Genomic DNA, 16,846 nt, shown 5'->3' on the forward strand with positions numbered 1-16,846 from the left:
ATAAAGATAAAGCAAGGACAGGCTCACAACGTCTCTTCTGTGGGAGAGAGGTTGCAAGGTAGAGAAAAGGGCATCCCCCACTAAGCCACGAAGTCTATTTTGTACTCTGTCAAGGCAGGATAGGCTGTTTTTAGCAGCTCCTACCCAGATATGGCAACAGTATTCCATCCTTGGACGTACTTGGCTTTTATATAGATAGAGAATTGCATCAGGGGTGAGATATCTCCTGGAGCGATAGAAGGATCCCAATGTAATGTTGTACAACGTTTCTAAAGATTCCAAATAATATGTAACGTGTCCGTGATATTTCAGCTCGGACGAAAGTCTCGAAAAAAAAAAAAAAAAAAGAAAAGAAATCCAAAACGAGTTTGTTTTTCGTGGAAAGAAAATACATTTATTAACGGGCGTTTCATCGCCAAACCACTGACTCGTAATTTTCTAAGCCGGCGACAAAATGGTAGCATTCTTGCTTTTTCTCTCTGAGTCAATTCACTTTCTAAGTCCGCATCAATAACCAGCTACTATGTCTGTAGCTAGCCCCACGGCACATGATCATCCGACAATGTTGTTAAATGTTCGGATTACAAACGAATCCCACATTTTTTTTTGTTTAAAAGTACCTGTCGCACTCACACATGCTCAAAAGTCCTGTCATATCACCACATGGTACAAAATCTCTCTCCGCTTTTTTTATCTTCTCTTCCTTCCCTGTGGCATCACCTCGCACCATGGCTTGGTCATTTGCGTAGGTGCGATGTCACTACAGCTACATACATTTCAGTGGCTTCGATAGTAATAACGTACGTACATATTGCATTGCTTATCTATCTAGCAATCTTGGTATCCTACATAGAATCAGTATTTCCTGAATTAACTTGCATTGTGTCCATATAAATAGAAACGAAAACCTTGAAACTAATTGCAGTATAATTATCCATGTTTCTTCGTGAATATTCTTTCTTTTCGTGTTTGTCTATCAAAGAGATTTCCGAGCTGAAGATAAACTGTAATTCAAAAGCTATTAAACAGTGCCCTTCGAGCCGGGATCAAAGCGTAGTATCTGTTCTGCAGATGCTGCACTTAAGATAATTTGTACCAGTCAATGGAGGGGAAACCCTCTATACTGGGACAATTATTATTTTTGGTAACCAGAGTGCCCCCTTTTTGCCTACTTTTAGGGGAGCTGGTTTTTACCCCACATTAAAAACGGCCTTGTGCCTAATTTGCTTTGATGGGGAAGCAAATAAATACATCCAACATTCATAACAGACGTTCACTTATCGTGGTTTTCCTATTCTTTGATCTGTCTCATTTAAGTTTAAAGTGCCATTTTCGTTAGATTGTCAGGCTTAAGTTTAAAACAGTATTTTCGTTTTTGTAACATAGCACGGACCGCTATATGCAAATGCATGAGAAATGTCGTCACCGCTAGAGAAAAATAAACTTTATAAAGGATTATATGACGTTTCTAAATTTTTGAGATGAGGATTGGTTATTTGTATAATTATACATCGGATTATTGTTCTCATCTTGATTTGATTTTACTTGTTTGCTAAGCAGTCTAAAATCATCCGAGTTCATATCATGAATTTTTTTTTTTTAATGTAAATACAATAACTTTGGTGAGTGTGATTATAATTAGAAATTAAGTAATCCTATTATAATTTTTCGTACTCTGTGTGTGTGCGTGCGTGACGTGGTTTGTTTCAGCATAAAGGCAATCCACTCAGGCAAGTTAGGTACCGAAATGAAGCTTATGACCCAGCGAATGTTTTAGTGATATTTATATCCACGTTTGATGTATGGAAATGCACAAAAAAAATAACGATTTACTAAACAAAATTTTATTTACTGGATACTTTTCCGGTATTCACCGGAAGTTATTATCTCCCTTAGTAAGTTCGATTTACTGTGTGAGTGAGTGAGAGAGAGAGAGACACACACACACACACACGCACACACACACACACACACACACACACACACACACAGGCAGGCAAGCAGGCGGTTCGAAATGAAGCTTATGACCCAGCGGATGTTTTAGTGATATTTATATTTATATATTTATATTAAATTGTATTCATAAATCAAACGTGACAGACCAATGTAAATGCTATTTATTACTTAAGCTTGACAGATAAACTGTAACGTTGTAAAGTTTTATGCACGCTGTAACCTCAGTCACACAGTAGACAAAGAACTTCAGCCTCAATCACCACTTCGATACAAGTCCGGAACTGGGAGCATGCCTTTTCCCTAAGTGTCGGCAGGAGCTCGGCGAATACACTGCGGGTGGCGGCGATCAAGCTGCCTTTGGTGGTGTGAGAAGTCATGTTGGTGATGTTCTTGACGTATTACTAAACGAAGTAGTCCAGCGGGTTCAAGTCAGAAAGGAGGGGGGGGCAGTAAGAGAAGGGTACAAAGTTGTAGCACTCCTTCTGAAGCCACACCTAGGGTCTGCCAGGGGATCACCACACCCTTCAACACATCCAGGTACACTTTGAGGTTGACTTTCAAGCGGACTTTAAAGATGTCAGATGGTATGATGTGACCGTTACTTAAAACCACACCATATACCATAACCGTGGCCGGAAACTTCGTTGACTGTGTCCTCAAGCGTTGAACCGTTCGGATTTGCATTTTGAGGATGCTGGCAATGGTCTTGTTGTCATAACTTGGATCGGTAGAGAGCATGTGTTGTACAGCGGCACATCTCCGACCTTTATCGTTGAACATTGTGTCACTTTCAGACATGATAGAAGGTTCCTATCGCTGTTGGGATTTATACACAACTGGCCAACTTGTAGATGGTCTGCAACAAAAAAAAGGAAAACGGTTTTCATCAAACGGAAATGGAATCATGTCGTCTTTTCTATGACGATATTTTTATCATTCCACCCCGTAAGTTAATGTACTGAATCCAAAACGTAGACCAAACAGTAGGCAGACCTATTGGAAGAGAAAAGAGTTCATGTATGCGCTTTTTAAAAAATTTTTTTACAAAAGCATCACCACTTATCTAGGCCAGGAGGCCACTCGGGGATAACGGTTAATGAGTCTACGGTAGACAATGGGAAAATATCGTAGTAATCGTTAGTAGTGGGAATTTTGTAAATTGGAGTACTTAAGGAAACAGCTCATCAAGAACTTGTTCACATTAGACTTGAAGACGACCATATTGTAGTCAGCTGGAAAGCAGGAAAACGGAACAGAGTTCAACAGGCGTGCAGTTCTAAGAAAGAAGCTTTGTTCATGGAATCTACGTTTAGGTTTAGGCACAGATGAAGAGTGGGGGAGATTATTGATAGTGTTTTCAGCTAGATGAGTGTTTTTCGTGAAAGTCAGGCAAGAGTTGACCATACATTGGAGCTCAAATGTGTTCAAGTTAGCTTCCTGCGGTAGCCGTGGTGGATTCTTTGTCTTCTTATCAACTCAGGATCAAAGGCCCGGACGGATCCTGTTGCAGCCCAAGTGATGGGTGTCATGTCAGCAGCATCGAGAGCCGGAAAGATGAAGAGAGAGTTGCCGTCATTTAACCTTACCAAAGATCTGGCGTCTGATTGGACAAGTCAGAAGAGAAGGTGACTGCTAGCACCAATCAGCAACGAGTTTACAAAGCAAAGCGATTCAAAATCTAAACCCATAGAGAGTCGCTGCTGCTGCTTCTTTTTATTGCTTCTTTGTTGTTTCCTTTTTTTTATTTATTGTTACCTAAAGACGAATTTTCGGAACGCCCTAAAATCTTGTTATAGGGCTTTTGTTTCTCATGTCTTATGTGTTGTGCAAGAGGCTTGGTGTCTTTCTGACTTGGACTTAAATCAGCTTAATGTTTTCCTCATGGTTTTACATTGCTGACAATCGTGTGGTCGAATTACGATGCTGCGCGATTATTTCATCACACACAACTTTTTTTGTTGGAGGTATTTTGGTTTAACTCTCAAATACAAACTTAAATATTTTCAACCGGTTTTTATTCTTTCTTTCATTTTTTTTTATTTATTTATTTTTTATTTATTTTTTTTTTTTTTTTTACAGTTGGTGTTTTCGCTCCACACAACAGCCAACTTCTTTATCCGCGGATGGCGAATCGACACCTATATCGGTAAGATATTACATCATCACAAAACTGCCATTTTCGTCTCTACTGTGCTATAAAGCTGCTTATGCCTGAAAGTACCCTATATCTCTACAAGGCCACCATTCGCCCATGTATGGAGAACTGTTGTTACATTTGGGCTGGTGCATCTGCTAACTAGTCTCACTACTGATGCAATTCTCTATCTATATAAAAGCCAAGTACGTTCAAGGATGGAATACTGTTGCCATATCTGGGCAGGAGCTGCACCAAACAGCCTATCCTGCCTTGACAGAGTACAAAATAGACTTCATGGCTTAGTGGGGGATGCCCTTTTCTCTACCCTGCAACGTCTCTCCCACAGAAGAGACGTTGCGAGCCTATCCTTGTTTTATCGTTATTTTCATGGCAGGTGCTCGTCTGAATTCCAATCCCTGGTCCCCATCTCACCAATCTTTCACGAAAAACACCCGTCTAGCTGAATCCACTGTGAAAAATTTCCCCCACTCTTTATCTGTGCCTAAATCAAAACGCGGATTCCATGAACAAAGCTTCTTTCTTAGAACTGCACGCCTGTGGAACTCTGTTCCGTCTGCCTGCTTCCCTCTGGACTACAACTTGGATGTCTTCAAGTCTAATGTTAACAAATTCCTAATGAACCGCCCCCTTAAGTAAACACTCCATCAAATCTCCACACTAACGTAATGTACTTGCAATAACCCTTATCCCTGAGTGGCTTCCGGGCCTTGATAAGTGGTGATCACTGTGTAAAAAAAAAAAAAAGTCTCTCGCTCCTGGACAGGATTCAAAAGAGAGTCGCCAACGTGATAAGTCCTGAACTGTCATGAAAACTTCAGCCTCTGTCCCATCGACGAAATGTTGCAACCCTCTGCCTGTTCTACAAATATTTTAGTGGTGAATGCTCCGACGAACTACAAGCACTTGTACCCCCTCGACATAAATACCCCCGACAAACCCGACAAGCAGCTAAATCCCACCCCTACACCGTAGAGATCCCTAGGTGTAAGAAAACCTTCGACTCTAATAGTTTCTTCCCCAGAACTTCTAGACTTTAGAACTCCATTCCGGGTTACTGCTTTCCCAACTGTACTGACATGCAGAAGTTCAAGTGTAATATGAACAAATATCTCGCTGCTCAACTCCCTACATAGTATCTCTGCAACTCATGTCCTCGATAGTTGCCCCCTACATCAAAGTGGTATTGTGCCTTGTTTGGGGTGAAAATGGGATTTAAAAAAAAAAACAACACAAAGAAAGCATAATCAACACACATTCTATATTAGTTTCTATTCGGCCATTAAAATCTTTTTTCAAAAAACACCTGACTAGCTGAAACCACCGTCAATAATTTTCCCCACTCCCTATCTGTGCCTAAATCAAAACGTAGTATCCATGAACAAAGCTTCTTTCTTAGAACTGCACGCCTGTGGAACTCTGTTCCGTTTGCCTGTCCCCCCCCCCGACTTCAACCTGGATGTCTTCAAGTCCAACACAAACAAATTCCTGATGAACCGCCCCCTAAATAATGACACCTTACCAATTCTCCAATACGATTGCTACACTATCCCTTTGATTACTGTACACACAATAACCCTTATCCCTGAGTGGCCATTGGGCCTTGATAAGTGGTGAACTCCATGTAAAAAAAAAAAAAAAAAAACAGACGAAATACGGGATCGTTTTCGGATACTACATACGTTTCAGTGGCTTCGATAGTTATGACTAGGTCTATGACAACAGCATATTTTTTTCATTGTTTTGACTCTCGAGTATATATCCGACACAGACACAATTAATCAACCGAGAACCTCATCAGTCTATATAAAAAAACATATAAGATATCAACAGATACACACTCGAGAGTAAAAACAATGAAAAGAATATGCTGTTGTCCTAGCTCTAATAATTAAATAGTAATTATATTTTTATGCTTTCAGACACTAGTGTTTCATGCTTACACAATCATCAGTGTAGGAAATGGCAATTCCTACCAATCAGGAGATTCAAATCCAACGATGAAACCATCTTTGACTCCATTTGCTAAGCCTTTACTTCCGGTCCACCAAACAATTGACGCAAGAATGAAGGAAATCAATAACCAATAAATACTCAGTTTCGATGAGACATTAGACAATCGAATTATGATAACAGATTAGTGATTAACTTAAAAACTTCAAACCGCACCCTAAGTCCAGATGGCAAATACTTTCTAAGAAATGATAAGTTTTATAAGAAACTATTCATTACTGTACACGCAATAATCCTTATCCCCGAGTGGCCTCCAGGCCTTGATAAGTGGTGACTTCCTTGTAAAAAAAAAAGAAACAAACAAATGATAAAATTAACCAGTGTAATTATTAGGGTCATGACAACAGCATATTCTTTTCATTGTTTTCACTCTCGAGTATATATCCAACACAGTTAATCAACTGAAAACCACATCACTCTATATAAAAGCATATAAGATATCAACGGATACACACTCGAGAGTCAAAACAATGAAAAGAATATGCTGTTGTCCTAGGCCTAGTTATGACTTACGTGCAAATATTACATTGCTTACACATCTTGCAATTGTTGTATCCTACATTGAATCAGAATTTTATGAATGAAATTCCATCGTGTCTATATGAATAGAAACGAAAACCTTGAAACTAATTAAAGTATGATGAATGTATCTTTTGGAGATGCGTATATATATATATATATATATATATATATATATATATATATATATATATATATATATATATATGTGGATGACTATATATATATATATATATATATATATATATATATATATACGCACACACACACACACACACACACACACGAGCAAACAGTTAATAAAACATGTTAAAAAAACACTTTGAAATGAGTTAAAAACATATTTAATCTGAAAAGGAAACATTAAATATCCACTTATCTAGTGTTACCTTTTCAGATTAAATATGTTTTTAACTCATTTCAAAGTGTTTTTAACATGTTTTATCAACTGTTTGCTCGTATTATAAGCTCTATCTCCTATTTGATTTTATCGAGCTTTTTTACATCTGGCTGAGATAACTTTATAAATATTAATTCTTTAATATTTATAATATACTTTAATTTTACCATCTTGGATCATTTTGGTAAATTTAATTGTAATTTTTCTTTTATATATATATATATATATATATATATATATATATATATATATATATATATATTTATTTATTATTATTATTATTATTATTATTATTATTATTATTATTAGAACTATTATTCTCATCTTGGTTGCTTTGTTTTGTTTGTTTGTTGTTTTATTTTTTTTTTTAACGTTGAAAAAAAAATAACAAAGATGAGAATTATAGTCCAAATAATACAAAAAAATAACTATAAATCCTAATCTCAAAAATATACATTCATCATATAAAAACCGGAATGGAACCGAAGTTAATAACAAAATTAAAAAAAAAAAATGACTTAGCGTTATTTGCGTTTTAAATTTCTAACTGCTGTTTTCGTTGGGATAACAAATAGACCAAACAATTTTCACTATTCACCAATAACATCCAGTGTGAATGCACCTGAAGATGACCGGAGGTTACATCAGCCGAAACGTTGTGGAAAAAAAAATAATTAATTGAAGTATGATTATGTATTCTGCTGTATTGTCTTGAGAAAACGGTTCTTCACGAATATTCTTTCTTTTTATGTTTCTCTATGAAAAAGTTTTCCGAGATAAGATAAACTGTTGAAAATTCAAAACCTATCAATCATTCATGCTGTCCAGTTCATTTATCGTGGTTTCCGTATACGCACAGTTCAAACATTTCAAAATACAACCGTTTAAGTTTAAAATGGCATTTTCGTTTTGTAACGTAGCGCGAACGGCTATCTGCAAATGAATTCGAAATGACGTCACCGTTCAGGAAAAATAGACTTTATAAAAGATTTCATGTACAGAAATAGGAAAAACATTGAATGTTCGTGAATATTTAAGAGTTCCTGCTAAAACATTACCTGAGATATTAACAAGTATGAATAGATTACGTCACATAGGTCAAGAAAATCGTAATCAAAACTTCTCTTCTCGTTTCTATAAATTATAATACATTGAAAGTTATTTATAAGAATCAATGTTCATTGGATTTCGTATTAGAAAGTAAGTTCAGCGAGAAAGACTGAAAATATTTCAATGACTAAATTTTATACAAATTGGCAGACGATAATTAGTCAATGGGTTGTGTGTGTTTGCTAATGGTTGTGTGTGTATGAGTGGAGAACGATGTTGTAGAGACGGACACCTAACAGAGGGGTGCCTAGCGACACTGAACTGTGGTCTTGGGTCAACTGGGCTTCACTGGTTTATTAAAAGAAAATCTGGTTTTTAAAAGATTTAAGTGACCCTAGAAATTTTATGTCAAATAAATGCATAAAGTTTTCTGATTGGTTAAAAATATAATTATTTGTTTATTTTCCTAATATTACGTTGTGATTTGGCTTTCAAGCGCACTTGATGCGTATTTTATTTTATTCAAATTAAAACAACGTTTCTATATGAACTCTCATTCTTGACGTTATTCTCGCGTTACCTACGCACAGTTCAAACATTTCAAAATACAACTGCCAGATACAACGCGCGGCTCTATACAAACAGACTTTTTTTCTCTAAATTTACAACATGGCAAGGAAGAAGAAAAGGAAAAAAAGAAACAAAACAACACATTGAAGATGGAGTATACCTCTGAAATATATTTATGATAAATTTCAAACAAGTAAAAATTTTTTTTTTTTACACAGTGATCACCACTTATCAAGGCCCGGAAGCAACTCAGGGATAAGGGTTATTGCAAGTACATTACGTTAGTGTGGAGATTTGATGAAGTGTTTAATTAAGGGGGCGGTTCATTAGGAATTTGTTAACATTGGACTTGAAGACATCCAAGTTGTAGTCCGGAGGGAAGCAGGCAGACGGAACAGAGTTTTATTTTCCTAATATAACGTTGTATTTGGCTTTCAAGCACACTTGATGCGTATTTTATTTTATTCAAATTAAAACAACGCTTCTATTGAACTCTCATTCTTGACAAAATTATTTGTGTTTATTCAAGATAGTGTATGCGCAGAGGATGTGCGTACAAACAGGTTTACGCATTTTGATTTTGGGCGCCGAGATGTAAACATCGGCCGCCATGTTCTAAGCCATTTTAGTTTTGGTAGTTTTATTAGAAGACACATTTTGTTATAAAGAAAATAGCAGTTACAAGCGAGAGAAACTTTGAACTGTAAAAGTTGGCAGACGAAGACAAAAAGTTTCGAATTCGAAAAAGTCTTGAATTGTAAAAACTTGTAGAAAATGAGTGCAGGAATTCTAAAATTGAATCTATTTTATGCAATCACTATTTACTCTGCCTCCCCATGGGACAGCGGCATAATCACGTTGACACACCGGTTCCTGTCAGATCACCTGTCATTACTAAAATGGGTGACCAATTTAGGAATTCCAGGCGCTGTATGTAGGAGGACATCTACACCTTATATATATATATATATATATATATATATATATATATATATATATATTACATAGGCATCACCACTTATCAAGGCCAAGAGGCCACTCGAGGATAAGGGTTAAAGAGTGTACAGTAGAAATTGGACAATATAGAAATCGTTAGTAATGGAAATTCGGTGAATTTGTTAACTGGAACTGGAACGGCTCATCAAAAACTTGTTTACGTTAGACTTGAAGACAACCATACTGTAGTCAGCTGGAAAGCAGGAAAAACGGGAGAGTTGCAAAAGCCTAACATCGTTATCTCCCCTGACAGGAATATACATGCGACTGGGGACCGCTTGTGAATTTTATACTCCTGTGGAACTTCCTCCTTCGGGGGAAGCCGGTTAAACCCGAATAGGGTTAGTGCTCACACACACACACACACACACACACACACGGGACAGAGTTAGACACCAGGGTTGTTTTTTAACATGGAGAAAAAAAAACAAAATAAAATTGTCTCAGTCGCGGAGAATTTCTTTCACACTGACAGAGAACAAGAAATCGAAATGTAACATCTAAAAAACAGATACTACACTTTGATCTTGTCCCGAAGTCCGGTTTGTGATTGGTTAGTAACAGAGCGTGGTTCCATTTGATTGGTCTGTTCTGTCACTCGTGGTGTTTATCAATAGAATTTTCTTTAATGATATCCTCATAGGAATATCGAAGATATTGCAACAGAAGTGACTCATACAATCCTTGAAAATTCCATCAACTTATATTGTTAGGTTTAGGCACAGATAAAGAGGGGGGAATTATTGATAGTGGTTTCAACCAAACGAGTGTTTTTCGTAAAAGTCAGGCAAGGGTTGACCATAGATTGAAGCTCAGACGGGTTCAAGTTAGCTTCTCGCGAAAACGTTTGATGTATTATCAATGATGTTCCTTTATTCTAGAAATGATAACGAACGATTACGAAGGTAAAGAATTTTTTTGTTTTATTCATCAAATATGATGTGTATTGTTTATCTGAAGAATTCAAGAATGTTTATTTTTTGTAATGGAAGGCGTTTTGCTGGATTCTATTTGTTTAGTGTTCGACAATAATATTCTGATATTCATTGAATAGAATTGTTGTCAACCAATGAAAACGATATAAAAACGATATAAAAACGATATAAAAAAAACGATATAAAAACGATACAAAAAACGATATAAAAACGATATAAAAAACGATATAAAACACGATATAAAAAAACGATATAAAAACGATATAAAAAAACGATATAAAAAAACGATATAAAAAAATGATATAAAAATAGATATAAAAACGATATAAAAAAGGTTTAAAAAAACGATATAAAAACGATATAAAAAACGATATAAAAAACGATATAAAAACGATATAAAAACGATATAAAAAAACGATAAAAAAACGATATAAAAACGATATAAAAACGATATAAAAAACGATATAAAAAACGATATAAAAAAACGATATAAAAAAACGATATAAAAAACGATATAAAAAACGATATAAAAAACGATATAAAAAAATGATATAAAAAAACGATATAAAAAAACGATATAAAACACGATATAAAAAACGATATAAAAAACGATATAAAAAAACGATATAAAAAAATGATATAAAAAACGATATAAAAAAACGATATAAAAACGATATAAAAACGATATAAAAAAACGATATAAAAACGATATAAAAACGATATAAAAACGATATAAAAACGATATAAAAAAACGATATAAAAAAAACGATATAAAAAACGATATAAAAAACGATATAAAAAAAACGATATAAAAAACGATATAAAAAACGATATAAAAAATGATATAAAAAACGATATAAAAACGATATAAAAAACGATATAAAAACGATATAAAACACGATATAAAAAACGATATAAAAAACGATATAAAAAAACGATATAAAAAAACGATATAAAAAAACGATATAAAAAATGATATAAAAACGATATAAAAACGATATAAAACGATATAAAACGATATAAAAAAACGATATAAAAACGATATAAAAACGATATAAAAAACGATATAAAAACGATATAAAAAACGATATAAAAAACGATATAAAAAACGATATAAAAAACGATATAAAAAAACGATATAAAAAACGATATAAAAACGATATAAAACACGATATAAAAAAACGATATAAAAAACGAGATATAAAAACGATATAAAAAACGATATAAAAAACGATATAAAAAACGATATAAAAAACGATATAAAAACGATATAAAAAACGATATAAAAAACGATATAAAAAAACGATATAAAAAACGATATAAAAAAACGATATAAAAAAAACGATATAAAAAAACGATATAAAAACGATATAAAAAACGATATAAAAAAGCGATATAAAAAACGATATAAAAGAAAATATTTACTAATCTGGAGAGAGAGCAATCTGTATTTACTAAGGATAGTTTTATAAGGTGAAAGGAATAAGAAAATAAAACAATGAAAGACTGGTCTCTGGTATGTATTTAGCGGAATTGTTTTTAATGAGTAAAAATTACTTCGACTTCCTCTAAGTATGACTGTTTTACGAGAGTCAGGTAAGTCGGAATAAATGTAGGATATTCTGAAATTGACTGAAACTGACTCTTAATCTTCAAATTGGTATGAGTGGATCCATGTTTTAAGTAATGCGTAATTGTATTCCTAGCATTGCCTGAACAAGGGAGTGAACCTTCAACTTTCACAAGATGGTCACTTGGAACTGAAAATAACTTAGCACATTTATCCGTTGTGCCATATGTTTTTCGTTGGAATGAAAATTGTGTCACATTTTTAATACATATTTGTGTTCTTTTGCACAGGTCTTTCGGTTACAATGTTATTGATTGTCATGGTCGGTCTGGTATTCGAAGGGTTTCAGTCCGTACGATACATGCACCTGCGAACCCGAACTGAACGATATAGACGATGGTAAGATGTTACGCCATTTTCTGCTTTTCTAAAATCCGAAATCAATGGTTAGTGGGATAATTCACGTCATGGGACAGCGGAATCAACTATTTTGAGTTCAAATCCAGTCAGATCCATTGTGTTCATTTTTAATAGAAATTGCTCGAGACAAGGCATGTAGCATGTAAAGAGCTAACAAGAACGCTGGATGGTTGTTCTAAAGATAGGGGATGCACTTATGGTTGTTGTTCGTGGTAGTGGTGGTGGTGGCCAGTGCCGTCCCTGAAAAGTAGTAGACAGTGGCCGCCGTGGCCCAAATGAAATAATTTGGCTTCCACTGTCGGGCATTGTTTTCCAGCGGCAGCTAGTGGAAGCCACTTTCTGTGGTTGTCATCACTGTTAGTTACTGGCGATTAGTGTTTGTTTGGGACGATAACCTGCAGGTACTGCCTGGTTCTAAAGAAAGTATTTATGAACTCTTTAGACTGAGTGAAAACAGGGGCAGATAACTGCCTTTTACCGAAGACAATATCTTTCAAGTCGGCCATTGTCTTTCTTCTCGGTATACTGCACGCATTTTTTTTTTCTATAAGTAGCTCTAGCACATCTTCTAAATAATAAAATTCTCCACAGAAAGTAAAAGTGGTTAAAAAATATAACAAATAAGAGTTTCCGTAGCTAATAAAATGTACACCGAAACCTACCTGCGTAATGATTTTGTGTTTTAACTTATTTGAGAGTGTTTAATCCGTTCTAAAAAGAAAGTGTCGACATGATGTCACAGCTTTGAATCTTCGGCCAATACTATAAAATTTAATTTAATCGCCAACAGGAATGCAAAATGCAAAATAAAAAAATAAAAAAATAAAAAAATAAATATATATATATATATATATATATATATATATATATATATATATATATATATATATATATAGCATCATTAAAGTCTTGATAATCGTTCAAAAATCAAAAATTAAATATTGGTACTCGTAAAAGAATTTTTTAGGGCCGTTTTGGGGTGGGAGTAGTGGCGTGTCAGTATTTTGTGCATATTTACAATCGCAAACCAATGCTGCGTCCACATCTTCATCAGCAAGGAAAGCGCAATATGTGCTTGATTACATTTTATGATTGTTCTGTCTGCGCAATGAAAAAGTTAGCAATGCGGATTAAAATGCCAATAATTCTCACCGCAATAAAATGTTAAGGGTTCCAGTATTTAATTTAAGGCAGAGTTTCATAACCCAGTTCATTAAACTTCTTTAAGGGCGGTTTAGCAACATGCGGTCGGGTATTGTTGTGGGAGAGAATTGGGCCTTTTCCGTTGACTAATGCTGGGTGTTGTTGTCGAAGTTTCTGATGTATTTTATCCATTTGTTGCCAGTACTTCGCCGCCATATTTATTTATTTATTTATTTATTTTTTACCTGCATTCAAAATCTGTAATGGATGAAACTCGTTGCGGACTGCAAAACGGTCAGCATGACCTTCTTTTGGTGCAGCTCTGGCTTCAGGAAGTGTCGTGGAGCTTACTCGGCATCTAACTACTGAGCTGAGCGTCGTCGGTTGTCATACAGAACCCACTTTTTATCACAAGTCACAACCCGGTCAAAAAACGGGTCGTTGTTGCGTAAAAGAAGGGAAGATGACACTTCATAACGGCGTTTCTTTTGGTTTCTGTCCAATTCATAAGGCATCCATTTATTAAGTTTTTTTGTCTTTCCAATCTCTCTCAAGTGATTGGAAATCGTCGTATACATTACGTCTACGTGAAAAGCAAGTTCCCAAACAGTTGTACGTGGATTGGCTCTTAATTGATCGATGACAACACCCTGTGATCAACAATTACACTCATCATCTTCAAGACTCTCGTCGCCGCCATGAAATTTCTTAAACCACCATTGTGCTGTGTATTCAATAGAGGTTCCTCAGTCAAACACTTCGTTGATATCGCGAGCTGTTTCAGCAGCTTTTTTTTGGCCTAGTTTGAATTGAAATAAGAAAATTGTGCGAATTTGCTTTTTTCCAATTTGTGTTGCACGTTCTGAAAAGAAGACATAATTGATTTAAAACGATTACCATTTAAACGATTAGACAAAACGAAAAACGCTCTTTAAAATAATATATAAAGTAAAGTTATAATAACGAAAACTTATTTGAAAATACATCATTTGAAATCAAAGTTAAAAATATCCGCAAGAACTTTCTTCTCAATCTAACATATATAGTTAGATTTATTTTTAGAAAGTCATCGGGAACTCACATAGACGTCTCACATGAAGGTTGCCAACATCTTTAAGTAAAAGTATTTCTGTGAAACAAATTGGATTCGAGTTCGGCACACCCAGGTTATCATTTCATTAATAATTTATTCATCGTCACCTCCCCACTGTTGTTGTTGTTGATGATGATGATGATGATTTGGTATTTATATTTTGCTTTTAAAAATTTGTGTTGTTGATCATCATCATCATTCATTCATGTGAATCACATGATTATTATTGGCATTGGTTTCCCCGATGTTTTTCCAATTAGAATTCTTTCTAGAACGACATCAAGTACTCCTAGGAAAGATCACGTGAAGGTTGCTAAAATCCGAAGTGAAAATGTTTCTGTGGACGAACTGGATTCAAACTTTGCACATGCAGGTTGTCAGTCCGTGTTGTTAGCCACTTAGCCACCGTCATCTTCTGAAGATAGTGATGGTGGGTTTGTTCTATGGATGATAATGATGATGATGATGACGATGATGATGATTATCGTGGTTTGTATTTTTGCTTTAAAAAAATGTTTTCTTGTTGTTGGGTATAATTTGTTCATTTCGAATGAATTTCAGATGATTATTGTTGGCATGTGTATCTTCGATATCTTTCTAGTTAGAATTGTTTCTGGGGGAAAAAGAACACCAGTTACGAGAAGGACCACGTAAAAGCTGGCCAGCGTCCCTAAGTTGAAAGTGTTTCCGTGGAACGACTTTGTTTCTGTCCGTGTCTTTAACCACTTAGACATCGTCACCTTCCGTAGGAGGATGATGATGGTGATGATGATGATGGTGATGATGATAATGATGATGATAATGGTGATGGTGATGATGATGGTGGTGATGATGATGGTGATGATGATGGTGATGATGATGATGATTGCTTTTAATGTTCTCTTTCTTTTTTATATTTGGCAGTGTTTCAAAAAAGCAACGACCGCTGGCCATACGGACACACATGGAGCGATCTTTGCTGAATATGCTTCATGTGACGACTGGTTACCTCCTAATGCTGTGCGCAATGAGTTATAACGTGTGGATTATGATCAGCGTGATCGTCGGTGCCGGCATCGGTTACCTCTTCATACGACCGGCAGTGCTGCATTGGCTTGAGCGAAAACAGGACAGCGTGAATGCGGAGGCAGGTATATGCCAAGGTTCGGAACTCCAAGTCAAGTTTCTGAATGGAGTGAACGAGAAAGATGGAAGTTCGAAGCAGGATGAAACCAACAACAAAAATAACGAAACATGTATCTAATACGTTGAACGAAACGAGTGACCTCGACAGGAGATTTGGAGAATGTTATTTGGTGTCAACAGTCACTTAAAAAGGATAAATACTCTTATAATATTGAGTCCCAAAAATATATAGGGTGTCCAAAAAATAGCCATCTAAAACAGTATAAAAATTAGATGGTTAATGATGGGGCACCCTTTAGTAACCAGTTAGCAAAAACATTGTGTACTTCTGCACATATTGACCAGGATTTACACGATGTTGGCTCGAATTCGGGCTCGGGATTTATGGGAACTTTAATGACCTAACTATGAAGACATGTTTACAGCAAAGCTAAAAACTAAAACATGAACCAATAGCTATTACGTTTTCGCTCATGTATATTCGTAATGCCGTCGTTCGACATTCATCTGGCAAATTTCATTTTTTTTTTTTTTTTTTTATTTTCACATTTTGTACAAATTTTCCCCCGGCTAAACCCCAAATATAAAGTTTCCTATGGGCTCAAATACGTTATATATGAAGTTTCATGTCTTTAGACCAAAAACTAACACGAGTTTAGTAGCCAAAAAATATATACTTTTTTTACAACGTTTCGATCGATGTAACCTTCGACCTTCTTCAGGTGTATCTTGTTGAACTCGGGAATGCTTCTATCGAACTCGGGAATTTGGAAAGAATTTCAAACGGAACCCTTTATTTACTTCACGGGGTAGCTTGCTTATGTTTCATCAGATAAGGTTGGATAGAGGTCCTAAGGAATTTGTAATTGTATTTTTCGGTCGCCCATACTGAGGATTGAAC

The 16,846-nt window shown here is 35.3% G+C and overlaps 1 protein-coding gene across 1 annotated transcript in view; it reads left to right on the forward strand.

The window, feature by feature from the left end:
- Positions 1-16,400, forward strand: part of LOC145296961 (protein SLC31A2-like) — a 60,433-nt gene extending 44,033 nt beyond the window's left edge. The window contains exons 3-5 of the mRNA XM_080143184.1: positions 4,036-4,102; positions 12,455-12,563; positions 15,724-16,400. Of these exons, the coding sequence (XP_079999310.1) occupies positions 4,036-4,102; positions 12,455-12,563; positions 15,724-16,063 (516 nt within the window). The 3' untranslated portion in view covers positions 16,064-16,400. The remainder of the gene's footprint in view (positions 1-4,035; positions 4,103-12,454; positions 12,564-15,723) is intronic.
- Positions 16,401-16,846: the final 446 nt, after the last annotated feature.

This window comes from Euprymna scolopes, chromosome 17 (assembly GCF_053919585.1).
Source record: "Euprymna scolopes isolate OS-2025 chromosome 17, ASM5391958v1, whole genome shotgun sequence".
Lineage (NCBI taxonomy): Eukaryota > Metazoa > Mollusca > Cephalopoda > Sepiida > Sepiolidae > Euprymna > Euprymna scolopes.